Consider the following 14,886-nt stretch of genomic DNA (forward strand, 5'->3'; position numbering starts at 1 on the left):
CTAAGAGGAGGCAGATACCCCAATGGCAGAATAGCCAGAAAGAGGAAACAAAGCAGAAGCATGCACATGATCCACAGCAAATAAAAGAAGAAAGTAAATACATGACGAAGTATTGAAAAAGCTCTGCTGAGATATACACACAAGGCAAAGTTAAAAATATACTTGCAAAGCCACGTTAGCAAAAATAGTAACAAACACGTATGAGTGCTGTTTTGCTGTGTTTTCATGAAACATCATTCAAAGATGCCATTTCAAGAGTCCACTCATCTGTTTGGGTTCTTTCAGAGTGGAAATGCCAACACCAGCCAACATTATGCAGCAAGATTTAACACAAAACAGCATGAATGTTTTATTTTTGCTAGTGACATACAAAAGAAGCACATGGAGATCAATGAAAAAATATGGCAGAAAATACTTAATGAAGGACAAGGAACTGAAAAGATGGGAAAGAAATGTGTGTGAACGATATTTACAAGATGCATGGAGTTTCCAAGCTTTAGGTATAAAAAGGCCCCAAAGTCTTAACCTTTCAAATAGGCTTACTCATGTCAGGAATCTATGCAAGAGAGAGAGAGAAAAAAAGTCCTTAAAAAAAAAAAAAAAAAAGATTAATGTCCTGCCTCATTTGCCTTTACAGCACTAACATTTATTCACAAACTTGACTTTTTGCAGACCTTCGCCCTGGCTGGAGCTTGGCAGCTGCACCCAGACAGGCACCAGGGCTCTGCTTTCTGCATGTGGTTACACAACTGGGCTCTATATCAGCAAATAAGCAATTTTCCTGATGACAAGGGGGATATCCTATTCCAAAATAACAAAAGCATTTTATTTCTGTTGTGCGCTTTGAAGTTGCACAACAACATGTACAAGCATCTGTGACAAGCAGTGTCAAAACAAGATGGCTGCGGAGACCAGCAAAAACCTTATGGTCAGCAATTAAACTGCCTGAAGTAACAAGACATCACTTGTGTAGACCTCACCTGGATGACAAGCCTGTGCCACCTGCTGCCGACACCACTTACCTCCCTCAAATCGTTTTCCAGCCCAATGTGCTCCGAGTGCTGCCGTAGGCGGTCTTTTCTTCGCTGTGCGGTTGTGCTGCGACTGGCCCAGCGGCTGGGGAGTCAGAGAGAGAAAAGGCACATGTGAGTGGAAAATATTGTGAGGGAATGGATGGGTCAGGAGCCAGAGGAGATCCGATGGGTCTGCAGTCAGAGAAGCAAAAGCACAAACTTGTAAGTTGCAGCAGACGGGGGTGCAAGCTGGCACCTGACCTCCCCATGGGAAACCACATGGCAGGTGACAGGTCAGTGCGCACCTAAGGGACAAGAGCCCTGATGGATTGTGCCCACTGCCTGTCAGGGTCTTCACTGTACTTAGTTACTCAACAATGCTGTTATGTGCTGCATTTGCTGAAGTTTGTTAAAAATGGTGTCTGGAGGAACAAACAAGATAAAATTACATATGTTTGAGTAACAGCCTGTGATGAACAGGTGTTGCCCCTGGGGGTTTGGGTTCCAGATAGAGCTATACAGAGGGAAACCTCAAGATGCCCTCATCAAAGACAGAAGTGTGTGCTTGATGAGCCCCTCCACACAGGGAGCATTGGCAAGGACAGCAGTCTCCAGATCCCAAACCCATCTATTTCTGTGGGCATACCAACCAGGAGCATATGCACATAGTATCTGGGATCTGAACTACTTGAGTAAGGAGTTGCAGCTGGTGACACCTAGGCAGATGTGTGCCTGGAGGAAAAAAGCCTCGCACAGAGCTGGACTTGGGTCCTGACATGTCTGGAGAACTGTCAGGGTGGGCCAGGAGACGAACCTGACCCAAGAAAAGTACAGGGACCTGACACCTAGTAACCAAACCCTCCCGTTTCAGAAGGAAAGACTTTGCATACACACACCTAACTATCTCCACCAATTCCTACAGTGAAGTGACAAAAGACATAATTTTGGCTAAAATGCACAGCTAAAAGGGACCAAAAAGAAAAAACAGAAAAGAAAAAAAGAAAAAAAGGCACAGGAAATGCAGTTTTTATGGTTATAATTGAACTCTTTCCCTAGTTTCCAAATAACGTCAAGAAAATAATTGCAAATGAAGAAATAAACATCTCAGTCTACATGTAATTATGGTTCAGCACCTTGCCACCCCAAATGACAAAAAATTTATTTATAAAGCAAAGTAGCCTCCAGTCTCTAGTAACAAATTGAAACAGCCTGAGAGAGCAAATGCTGATACCTTCTCAAAGAATACATTACTGACGTAAGTGTCTTGGCACCTCCGCAGAAGTCTTAAAAATATAAAGCTCAGGAGTTGAATAAGTCATCATTTTTTTCCTTTTTTTTTTTTTCTTTAAGCAACACTCAATTCCTCCTTAGATGACTGAGAGGGAGGAAATAAACCCCCAAGTTGTAATAATGTCAACAAGTAGAAATGCAGTAGAAAAAAACCCCAAACCCGAACACTGGGTAGCAGACATTAAGTGACTTAAGGTACTGGGTTCTGGAAACCTTCCATTTATTGCAAGTTAGTACCACGCCTACATTTCACATGAAAGAATGCCAGTAATACATTGGAAAGTTAATATATGTCAACTGCTTTCCATATTGTACTTTTCTGCTCCAATTTACATATTTTTTGAATTCTAGACAAAGCTTTGATCTCTCTCCGCCTGCATTTCTGCAGTTACTGGAAGATTTAAGAGTTGCTGTCAGTGTCCTTTGAGGGAGCATGTCTCACTGAAGGTGAAAATGGAATAAAAGCCACAGAATAATTACAAGTAATACACTATCATTAACATTTTTCAGTTAATTTCAGCCCTGTACTCCATCTGGGAGAAGGCACAGACCATTCTTCAAATTATTAATCAGAACTGTTGGAACATTTTCAGTATGCAAATATAAAGATCATTGGCTGTTTATGAGCTAAAGACTGCTGCTCATTAGCTGGAGCAATAACACATGTAGAGAGCTGCATGCTTCCCCTTCCCCAACCTCTAAGCTATGGAAGAAGGAGCTGTGGGGGTGCACAGTGAAGTCTGTCCATTCAGATACTGCTTTGAATCTCTCTGGGAGATTTTGTGAAGATCTAACAGCAGATAAGCAGGATTAAGCAGCTAAATCTTTTAAAACCTGTTCTTTACTGGGCCACACAGTTTTCCCAAAATAATGCTTCATTAATAACCATTCTTTTCCCCCTCATCAGCAGATTAGATTTTAAATTACTCTCCATTCAGTCATTCAAAGCGACTCTAAGGGGGGTAAAAGTCATAGAAACTTAGAATCAGAGTGGCTTGGGTTGGAAGGGACCTCAGAGCTCATCTAGCTCCAACCCCCTGCCATGGGCAGGGACACCCTCCACTTGAACAGGTTGCCCAAAGCACCATCCAACCTGGCCTTGAACACTGCCAGGGAGGGGGCAGCCAAAGCCTCTCTGGGCAACCTGTGCCAGTGACTAACCATCCTCACAGGGAAGAATTTCTCCCTAATATCTAATCTAAATCTACTCTCTTTTAGTTTAAGCCCCTTGTCCACCTCTCCCATAGACCCTTTCAGGTACCAGAAGGCTGCTGTAAGGTCTCCCCAGAGCCTTCTCCAGGCTGAACAAGCCCAACTCTCTGAGCCAGTCTTCACAGGAGAAGTGCTCCAGCCCTCTGATCATCTTTGTGTCCCTTTGGACTCCCTAGTGGCCACACAACCTCCCACTGGGTTGCCGAAATCCCATGCAGGTGTTTCTCCTAGCCCTACTGTCAGCTGCTGCCTTATTCACACCTCATCTCTGGCACTGCAGAAGCAGCACAGAGAGTTGTGCTCACAAGGGCAAATGCCTGCTTGTTTCCAACCCTTACTCGTGGACTTTTTAGCTAAACCATTACCTCCTCTGTCACTGTGGAGCAGATGCCAGAGGAGACAAAGCCCTCCTGGCTGGTCCCTGCCATCCAGTGGATTGGAGTGGGGGCAGGGAGGGCGAGCCCCAAGCTGTCTGTCACCTGAGAGCTCACACAGCACTGCCACCCAGCCTACAGTGCTGCCCGAGTACTCCCTGACCCCAAAATTACCCTCTCCCTTTATTTTTTGCCTCTGGAGCCATGAGCATGGGCTACTGGCATATTTAACTTATTCCTCACAGCAAAGGCATTGTCACAAGCACAGAGTCTCTGGGGATGAAGCAGGCGCAGCTCCGGCGCTGTGTTGCAACTGTCCAGGGACAAGCTGCATATGTGAAGAAGGGAAAAAAGGCTTGATCAGTACCCTGCCCATATCTAACTCCCATGTCCAATGAGGAATGCTTTTCAACTCCAGAAACTGAAAATAACCAGTGACATTTCAGCGGAGGGATCAGGGAAGTCTGTGTGCTGACAGTGAAGTCACTATTAATATCAAATTAGACCCCAACAAGCACAGGAGTGCAGAGGCTAGCTGAAATGTTAAGGTGACAGTTGGAAAAGCTGACACCTAACCTGTGCAATAAATGATACCTAACTTCTGCAATAAAAATGGTAAGATAGCATCAAAGCTACCTTTGATGTCAGAAGCCAATCTAGCAAAAAAGCAGCCTTACACCAGGAACTGGACATGCTGTACTGCAATCACATATACGTGTCCCTCTCCTCCTATGTTGCTCCTCCCTTGTCCCCCATCTTTTTAAAGGTCCATAGAGAAATGAAGACATGATCTCTACCCAAACCTGTCATGGCTGTAATGGGCAGGATTTACTGCTGTACTGCTGCTAGAGAACAAGAACGTGAGACCACTTCATTCACAGACTGATTTAACCAATATTGCCATCACCAGGAAAATCACTGTTGTCATTTATAACCTATTTACAGTGATAACAAAGAACCAAGGAAGGAGGCAAATTCACTTGACTACAGGACAGAACCTAAATCTCTTCATACAGATCATCTCCTGAGGCAGACCACTATTTAGGTCTGCAAATCATTACAATACCCCTTTTACCTCTATAGTTCCATCAAAGGAGTTACCTGACTGCATTTCTGTATTCACAAATTAGCAGAGACCCATTATCCCTCCAATAAATTCCCCCGAAGCATGCACGCAGCACCCACACACATCAAATACTGTGCATGTAATCTGCTACGGTTCAGGGGTACCTTGACACAGAGATTCCCAGCCAAATACATGTTGGACCAAACAAATTAAAAGGAAAAAGTTGAAAGCAAAGCTGCACCTGGTCATGGGTGGGCTGACAGGGAATGAGTTCTGCACTGTGAATAAGGAAGATGAAGGCTCATCAGGACAGCTTTTAAACTGCTGATCGGGTGCACAAAAATTAGTATAACACCTTGCAGAGAATGGTCTTGTACTGGACAGGCTGCCTCACCAAATTTATGAAAAAAAGTTATTTAAAAGGGTGGTACCAACAACTACCCTCCTAAACAAGGAGCAGCACTAGCAATTTGCCAGCATCACCCCATAAGCCCTGACCAACCACTGTCCTAAGTGGTATTTAGTTTGCAAACACATTTGAGAGAGTAACAATGTTTGGGGATTGTAAGTAGAACAAAGGATGCAAGGATTCAACAGACATTTTTTCCTTGTGATCTTTAGTCCTACATAGCTATTTCAAAATTACGTATTAGCTGAAATACGTTAACTGCCCTTTTACTGCCTCGCACCAGTCGAGCATAGGGTCAGTATTCAGGAGATTTGCCTGCCAGCTTCCAAGCATACATTTCCTGTCTCAGGAAGCATTTTTAAGCACAGACTGTCAAATTGACTCTATTATTGAAGAAGAACAAATTTAAATACAAGTAGTTTGTGTTTTCATTGCACCTGTCAGTGGTTTGCTATATTAGGTTACCTAATGTATAGTAACACCTTGTTTCAGATTTTTCATACCTAAAAGGTCAGGTTTTGTTACTTGCAGAGTTTAAATGCCATATTGCATGCAGACGGTTCATTGCTGACTCAATTCTTGCTCAGTTAGATGCATTGCAAGGATGCTGCTGTGTACTACTTGAAAGTACAATTGTTTGGCTTAAAGCAGGACGGGGGGAGGGGAGGGCAGGGAGAAAAAGCTTCATTAAAGACAGTCAGCCTTGAAACAGTACCCAGCATGTAGGGAGGTGGAAAAGGAGATACAACATGAAGCACAAAAGACAAACCCTCATACACACAAAAAAAGAAATCAGTTAAACCCAGAATGAATTCTATCATCATACAGAGATTCAACAAAAGGATACCACTTTGCATTATATACATACACATATTAAAAATATATATATATTCTCTAAGGACATTAACCAATGTTAAAGTTACAGAATCACAGAATCACAGAATTGTAGGGGTTGGAAGGGACCTCGAGAGATCATTGGGTCCAACCCCCCTGCCAAAGCAGCTCTCTAGCTCATATTGCACAGAGAGGCGTCCAGACGGGTCTTGAATATCTCCAGAGAAGGAGACTCCACAACCTCCCCTGGGCAGCCTGTCCCAGGGCTCTGTCACCCTCACTGTCAAAAAGTTCTTCCGCATGTTGGTGCGGAACTTCCTGTGCTCCAACTTGCAGCCACTGCCCCTTGTCCTGTCTCCACAGACCACTGAAAAGGGGGTGGCTAATTCCCCCTGCATTCCATGCTTAAGATACTTATAGACATTAATTAGACACCACCCCCCACCCCCCTTAGTCTTCTCAAGACTGAACAGCCCCAGCTTATTCAGCCTCTCCTCACAGGGGAGATGCTCCAGGACCCTAATCATTTTCATAGCCCTTCTTTGGACTCTCTCAAGGAGATCCTTGTCCTTTTTATACCAGGGAGCCCAGAAAGTTAATGAATAAGCATACAGTAGTGCTATTTAGAAAAGAGAAGAACCAGAGCACCAGGCAGATAGACCTTGGATGATTCACAAATTGATGGGGGGGCTGAAGATGGAGGCGACAGGACAGTGGACACACAAGTCACACCATTAACCGGAGCACAGAAGTGGACCAAATTCCTACCCTCCTAATGCACAGATCTTACAAATAAATACTGACACTAAGGTGATGTCAGCAAATCACAGCACAGGAACAAATATTTGGAGAAGCAAACAAGGACTTCTGAAATCTGCTTTATGGGTAAGGACAGATCAGTTGGCTAAAGCCTGAGATTGGAAGGATGAATATAGCAGAATCTGTGCTTGAAGACTTAGACTGCGCCCTCCTTTGACAATCAGTGCAGGCCAGGTAGGACGCAGAGGACAGACAAAAGCACAATACTCACAGGAGCCGGGGTACGAGTGAGAGGGCTCAGGAAAGAGAAGTGGCAGGAAGGAGGAAACAGGCTGGCGAGAAGCAGCAAGGAGGAAAGCAGGGTGCAGATAAAAAAAGGTGGGAAAACTGGACTAAACTAAGAGAGTGGCAAAAAAAGTATAATTTAAGCCATTTTGTAAATATGTAACAAAGCAAAATTTTCCTTTGAGAACCAAAAGAAATTAAGGAAAAAATAATAATTTCAGTTGTTCTTTGCAGACATTCACTACGAATTGCCAGAATGCAAATGTGTCTTCATGCTTGGTGTGCAGTCAGTGTTTTCCTCTACAATATTTAATCTCATTTATCAAGCTTCTTAGTACAAATTAAGTTACAAGGTAATCAATTAGATTGAAAACACAGCTTGTTTCATTGTTTTAATTTTGCACTGTTAGCATACTCATCCTAATTTAAGAATTAGCTAATCAAAAACCATGAAGTGTTTACGTAGCTTGGCTTTTTGTCATTGAAATTCCTTTCCCAGATCACTGTGAACACATCAGCCAGTTGAGTTCCAGCTACAATTTTAAAAGCCTGGCAGAAAATGCACACAGAGGAGGGAGAGGAACATGTAGAAACCACAATGTGGTGCTGGGGTTCAAAAAATGAAACGAAAACTCCAGAAACTGCTGCTTGTTTCCAGATAAACAGAAAAAACTGCCTAAGGGACCGCACCTGTTTTCTCTTGGGATGCTTTCTAGGAGGACTTCTGCAGAACTCACTGCTTTACAAGGTTAGAGCAGCATGGATGGGCCACTTTTGTACCCAAAGGAAGCTGTAGGTGCTGTCCATAGATTCAGAAGTTTATCCCATAACGTGGGGGATGTATCAAAGATGATGAATGCACATGGAGTCCCTCAAGAGGGACAGTGCTGCCTGATGGGAAAGAGGAAAGAAATGGCTGAAGGTCTCTGTTTTGTTTTTTTGTGTTGGTTTTGTTTGTTGGGTTTTTTTTTTAGTTGCTGTTAGGATTAATTGCTCTTTTCTTCACAGAAAAATAATATTTATTTTAATTTCTAGAAATATTTTGATACAAAAGTTTTGCTTAAGTTTAGATCTGCATCTTCTACAGTTAGTGTTCCAGTAGTTTGGGTCTAAAAGAGGATTAGGGAAACTGTATACCAGGAAACCTATTCTCCAGTTTTATGGAGGTGTCAGGTGGCTCAAGGTGTGTGTTTTTTCCTTTGTTTGGGCTTTTTGTTGTTTGTTTTTTCCCCCATTTGTTTTGTTTTTCAAAATTTAATTCCTTTTCAGTAAAGTGCAGTTTGGAGTTATTTTCAGTGCAGTTCTTGCTTAGCTGAATACATCAAAATATTTTTACACCACAAGGGAAGAGGCAAAGACAAGTCCTAATGTCCAAGCACACACCTGCACTCTGGCCAAAACAGGAGCAAACATAAAAGGAGGCTCTCCCAAGCTACAAACAATGAAAGAGATGAGAGAAAGCAGCAAGCAGTACAATGCCAGTTGGGGCCAGAGGAGCATCAGTTCACTCCTTTGTCTAGCCTCTTTTAGAGGACATCCTGGGGGAGAATGAGAGGAAAGCAGCAGTGTGACAGAAGTGGGGCAAAGCACACTGCTGGGCATGGCTGTGGCCTGACAGATGAGAGATACTAGGCTTCACTTCTATGACAGATTTTGGTGTTTTAACCCTTTTTTACCATTACATACGGCAATGTGATCAGCATTTGTTTCCAGCTCCATTTAGGTGGAAGTGATCCAATATGACTGTCAGCCTTCCCTCTGTCCCCAAGCTCTGCTCTCCATGCCCAGCAAGGAAGAGCAGCCAGACACCTCCTCTCCCAAACGCAATTTCTGTCCTGGTTTCAGCTAGGATTGAGTTAATTTTCTTTTCTAGCAGCCAGTGGAATGCTATGTTTGGGAGTTAGGATGAGAGCAGTGCTGATAACTCACTGATGTTCTTAGTTGTTGCCAGGCAGTCAAGGACTTCCCAGTTGTTCATGTTGCCCTGCTAATGAGAAGGTGGGGGGCACTCAGGAAGATGGGAGGGGACACAGCCAGGACAGCTTGGGCTGTACATCCTGAGTTGTGCGGTTTGGTGAGAAACTGCATTACATGTCACCAGTTTTGTATATTTTGCTATAAAGCCCTATTATTATTATTTCTTTCTCTCTCTGCTGTCCCAGTAAATGGTCCTTATCCCAACATGCAAGGTTTGCTTTTTGGTTTTCTTTTCCTTTCCCTTCTCACTCCTAATTCTCCATACACACACCCTCTCCCTAAGAGTGGCTGTGCGGTGTTCAGCTCTTGGTTTGGTTCTCAGCCTGACCACAGGAAGGGAATATCTAGATAACATTATGAGTTCTAGTAATATGTTTGCTACTTTATCTGTCCAGAAAGGAAAGCAATAATCTGATTGCTGACCAGTGAGGACAGCTTTTCATTAAAACAGCTCTGAATTGGTTTATTTGTTACCGTCCAACAACAGTCAACTGCAGCATAGAATTTACGTTTTTTTTTCCCGTACAAATACACTCCCTTACAACATTCAGGACAATATTTGCTAGGTAAAACTGAAGTCTGCAAAAATAATTCTCGTCTACATAGCAACATCCTTTGTGTTAACTTTATGAACACATAATAGCTACTCCTGAAGTGCCAGGGATGGAGCTGAAATGCTCTCTTCTACCACCCGCATATGCAAAAGCCAAGTTCTATATCGAGCATATCTCCAAGAAGCATACTAAGAAATTCAAATTAATGGATAGCTATACTTCAATTGATTTTGTGGTCAAAAGAATTATGCTGTATTTGCAGAGAACATGAAAAGACTATCTGTGTTATACGTGGGTGTAAATTCAGCAGAATTTAGTGTCTTAAATGAGAGGGAAAGAGAGTCTGCTCAGCTGCTCACATAAAAAACCAGGATGCCGAAAGATATAAACAGATGGTCTTGAGATTTTCCAATTACAAACCTTTTTGGCAATATACAACTGGAGGAATTCCAAACATTTGTCACTTTGACACTGCTTTGCAGTAAGTAATGTGATTTTGGTACTTAAGAGATTCGGAAACATGCTGCAATTTGAAGACCAAAACCAGCTATCTAATTCAAAATTATCACTCAAGGAGTTAAAGTCTCATTTTAGAATAGGTACCAATCTATCAGAAGGCATAAGGGAAACAATTTTTTATTGGATGCCTATTCATAAATTCACCTAGATTCTGCTATACAGCCACAAGATAAAAGCAACTTTGAGCACGCTGGGCACACTCACACTGTTGCTGACACTGTAAAGCTGAAACCCGCCATAAGGATAAGAAGCAGAATGCTAAAAACAGCATCCCATAAGATGAAGAAATCCTCCATTCCTTAAGGTAACATTACTCATAAGCTTTTGTCGTGGATGGCAAGAAGCTGGCAAACAAAGGAAATGTGAAGTACGCATTCCTCTCTTCGGCTGTTTTGGGTTTTTAAAAAAAATATTTTGAAGAACTACAATTCTTTAAGCATTCGATGCTTAGGGATACCTTATTTTATCATTAACAAGCCTTATTTCTAGTAGGTTATTAAAAAGGGATTAGCTAGCACTGGGGTGCACAAAAGGTATATAAATGGAATTGAGTGGGCACTTCATAAATGTCTAAAACAAGAGCTAGCTTTAACATTTGGACAATCACAGCTTTTGGAGCTCTCAGATTTATCTGTGCTCCCATATTTTGACCTATCACAGAAAGTGGAAGTGAGGGCTTGAGCTAATAATTTAAGGAAGTAATAAGTGTTGATGCACAAAGCTTCAACTTTTGAAGGGGGGAGAACCCTCCCTGCCCCTCCCCAATCTGAGGTTTTGAGGGAAGAAAGAAAAAAACCACAAACATAGAGCACACATTTTATAACTGCATAAATGTAAAGCGTATCAGTACACCGGGTTTTTTTACATTACGTAAATCAATATAAAATTTAGGTAATTAAATGCTGAATTCCCCAGCCCTAAGTACTCCTATCTTTATATCAAAGTGTACTACAGAAACGCATCAGATTCAGAACCACAGGGGGGTTGGAAAGGACCTATAGAGATCATCTAGTCAAATTCCCCTACTAATGCAGAATCACCTAGAATGGGCTGCACAGAATCACGTCCCGGTGTTTTCAGTGTCTCCAGAGAAAGAGACTCCACACACTCTCTGGGCAGCCTGGAAGAAGAGAAACCCAGGTACAGAACCACATACTTCCCTCCCTCACCAAGTTACTCTTACAGGTTAGTGCAATGTGGAAACTGAAATAGAGCCATAAAGATCTTTGGGTCACATAATAACAGATGAAGACAAAAGAGGAACAGAGTGGGCATTAATTTCATTCTGCACAGTGGTCTGGAGATTTCAATACCAAAATTTCTTTCTGAATCTGAATTTTGGCTTGGATTTCCAAATTATCCTGTTTGCTGAAAAAAATTATTATGGCAATGACAAAACTAAAAATATGTCTGAGAAGACACAGTACTTTCAACTCAACAGAAACTAGTACAGAGGAATCTGCCCCAGACCAGAGGTAATGCTTTCAAACATAACCCGAAACCATAGTTATAACTTAAAAAAACCCAGTAGCCCACAAAAACCAAAAGAGAGCTGCTAGCGTTCATTAGACTAGTCAGAAGTCATCCAAAATTAGGACTACTGTCCAATTATGGGAATCTTTTATATGAGAAACCTGCTTTCAAATCCAGAAAATAAAACCTGTGCTTACTTGTTATTGGTGGGTCCTGTTGCCAAGACATCAGATTGCAGCTTTGGGAAAAATCCTTGTTCATATTTCCCTTGGCCAATCTTCATATCAAGTAAGTGTGGGTGGATGGCTGTGTGATCAATCTTCATCAGCCGTTGCTCGATGGATTGGGCTGCAAGTTACAGTCACAGGTAAACAACCATGTTAGCAAACCACCTGAAGACACATGCTATGACAACTGAAGTGGTCATGCTCTGATCACTGAAAACACCCTAAGAAGTTAAATAGTGACTTTAGACCCAGAAATCTGTCGCTTATAAAGCAATGAAACATTTTTGCTGTTGCTTTGTTATTTTACTCTTAGTTTCTTCACCTAAACACACCTCATATGTATGTTAGTTTTCAAACAAGCAGGTATTTATGGGAGCCTAGCAGATGGGTTATGAATTGGCATGAGTAGTGCAATCTTTCCCTGAAATGCAGTGTTTGGCTTTAACACTCTTTTAGTAGAATGGAGGCCTCTGAGGCTGGCTGCAACATTCTGTGGGGCTGGGCACCTCACTTTGCCCTAACAGGTCTCCTTGGGCAGCACCTGAGTTTTGCAAACACCTGGTACCTATAATGATCCTCCTTCTGAAATGAGATATGCCATTACTGGGTGATGGGCCTTTCAGCATATTACAATGACGGAATAAATATGCAAAATTTGGAAGCTAAATCCGTCTTCCATTTGTCAAGAAACACACAGAATGCCTTTCCTATTTTATAAAACTGTGATTGGAAATAAGCTGTTGTAAGATTTACGTACATTATCATTAGCAACTTGGCAGTTTTTTGTTCCATCTAAAACAAACAGCAACAACAACAAAAAAAATCACTTCTTATGATTTTATTTGGGAGAAAAGGACTTAGTAGTGTGGGATCAGAAGGTTTGAAGGGTTCCAAAAAACATAGGTTAAAAAAACAGGTGCTGGATCAGTGGTAGGGTCACACATATTGTGAATGGTAAATAGGAAAGAAGGTTGCTATTACTATCAGTTTGCTGCTGTTCACAAGACAGAAAATGAGGTTCTGGTGCCACAATATCTACCAAAATGAGACGCTGAATGGACAGTCGACCTGCAAATTAGAATAAGTTTTAAATAAAAAGTTAAGCATTTCAATTTCTGCCATACTTGTAACAATTAAATCACTCAGAAGGAATTAAAAAAACCCCAACAAACCAAAACCAAAATACATGAGAAATGTATTTGCCCCAGTTCATTAATACATGATTCAACAAATTTAAATGTTCAATTTCCCTGTATTACTTGGAAAGGAAATAAATACTTGCACAGTAAGAAACTCAAGTGTGATTTGAAAATTAATCCTGACATTGTATGGAAAAAAATCCAACTCTTAAGTACACAGGGTATTGTTCCTTCACCCTGAGTATCTATTGCTGGAGCTACTAAATATGCCACACAGGGTTTGGTCCCCAGCATGCCCTGCTGCTCTAACCAAATGGTGTAAGGAAAAAAAAAAAGTAAAAAAAAAAGTAATTTTACAGGAATGGGGAGACAAGGCCAGTGGAACAGACACCAGGGCAAGCTCCTTGGCATGGCTGGCACGGGTCCTACCACCACAATGAAGGAAAGCTCTACTAGCAATGGAACAGAAGCTGCCTGAAATGAGGAACAGTGAGCCCAGCTCTGTGGTGCAGTTTGTGTTTATTAAAGGCACCAGTCTATTAAAGCTCAAAGGGAAGATAAAAGCTCTGTCTGTTTTTAGTGCTTAAAAGCATGCTGAAGTTTTTGCCTAGGGAAAATAAGGACACTGCTGAATCCTTCTCAGGTAGCTCTGGGGCTTCCTCACCAGCTACAATGCTCAGATGACTAAGGACCCATATTTCTTTGGGGCTGACATTGTACTTTTGAATATTTTACAAGCCCATTGGAACATACCTGCTTCTTTCAAAGTGCTGCATTTCTGATACTTGGATGTCCGCAGTGCAGGGGCCCTTACATTATACAGCCTTATTTTCTCAATTCGGGAGTCAAAAACTCGCAGAAAAGGGTCCTTCTCTTCCCACTGGGAGATTATCTTATTGTCTATGAAGGTTGCAAACATCTGTGTTTCAATGAAGTGTGAAAGGAATGGGAGGTAAGGCTCAGGTTGGTCCGAAAGGAAGGAAGCCTGAAATACAGAACAGCTCATTAGTACCATGTTCCCATCTGGCATCAACTCTATGAGTCATCTTGCGCCAGAGAACCAATCCAGGAGCCAACAAGGAAAGTTTGAATAAGACTTACCCACCACAAAAACACCTCTCAGAGAGGGGTGAATGCATCTACAAAGGGGTTTTGCTCACAGGTTACATCTTTGGTCATGCTGTGAGAAATAAGCAGACAGGGAGGCTTCATGACAGCTAGAGCAAAGGGGATGTGGAGTTATAAATATAGTGCCTGTGCACTACCTATACATATGATAGCAGACTGCCTTGGGACCTCCAGTCTGCACATTCATGCTTGGGACCAGATCATTAAAGGAAAGTGTCATACATATCAAGGGGTGTACAGTGCTCTTCAGCTACTGTTCCTTTGTGAAGTTAAGGAGGGCAATCAATCATGAATTTTCAATTAGAAGTGAGTGTGTGCCCAAGTGCTGAATGAGTTTTGAAAACCCTAACCTTAATAGTCCATTTTATTGGAAAAGTACTAGCAGATATTGCCTTAAAAACACCCTCCTTTTGTATGCTGCACTGTTCAATGTGCAAATACAGACAAGGCCAATAAAGGCATGGCAGCATTTTTTTTTTTTTTTAATCAAAGACTGACTCAGATCAATATTTAGTCTGGTCCTGACTGTTTGTCTAACATTCTCCTTAGAGAAGGACTTCACAACTGAAAAAAAACCCAATGGCTAAGAGTGTTACCTACTTTGCAAAGTCACCTGGAAATAGTAGC

General features: G+C 41.9%; 1 protein-coding gene across 5 annotated transcripts in view; it reads right to left on the minus strand.

The window, feature by feature from the left end:
- The window catches only part of DENND5B (DENN domain containing 5B), a gene marked incomplete at its 5' end in the record, with an annotated part of 116,314 nt that overhangs the window by 21,412 nt on the left and 80,016 nt on the right, over positions 1-14,886 (minus strand). For 4 of the 5 annotated variants that reach the window (XM_084279084.1, XM_084279083.1, XM_084279081.1 and 1 more), the window contains 3 exons: positions 1,023-1,116; positions 11,963-12,113; positions 13,885-14,116. In XM_084279084.1, coding sequence (XP_084135210.1) covers positions 1,023-1,116; positions 11,963-12,113; positions 13,885-14,116 — 477 coding nt within the window. Of the gene's footprint in view, positions 1-1,022; positions 1,117-11,962; positions 12,114-12,973; positions 13,061-13,884; positions 14,117-14,886 lie in introns of all 5 variants that reach the window. The other variant, XM_084279080.1, reaches the window with a different exon arrangement.

The sequence above is a fragment of the Gallinula chloropus genome, assembly GCF_964237585.1.
Source record: "Gallinula chloropus genome assembly, chromosome: 1".
In the NCBI taxonomy this organism is placed as follows: Eukaryota; Metazoa; Chordata; class Aves; order Gruiformes; family Rallidae; genus Gallinula; species Gallinula chloropus.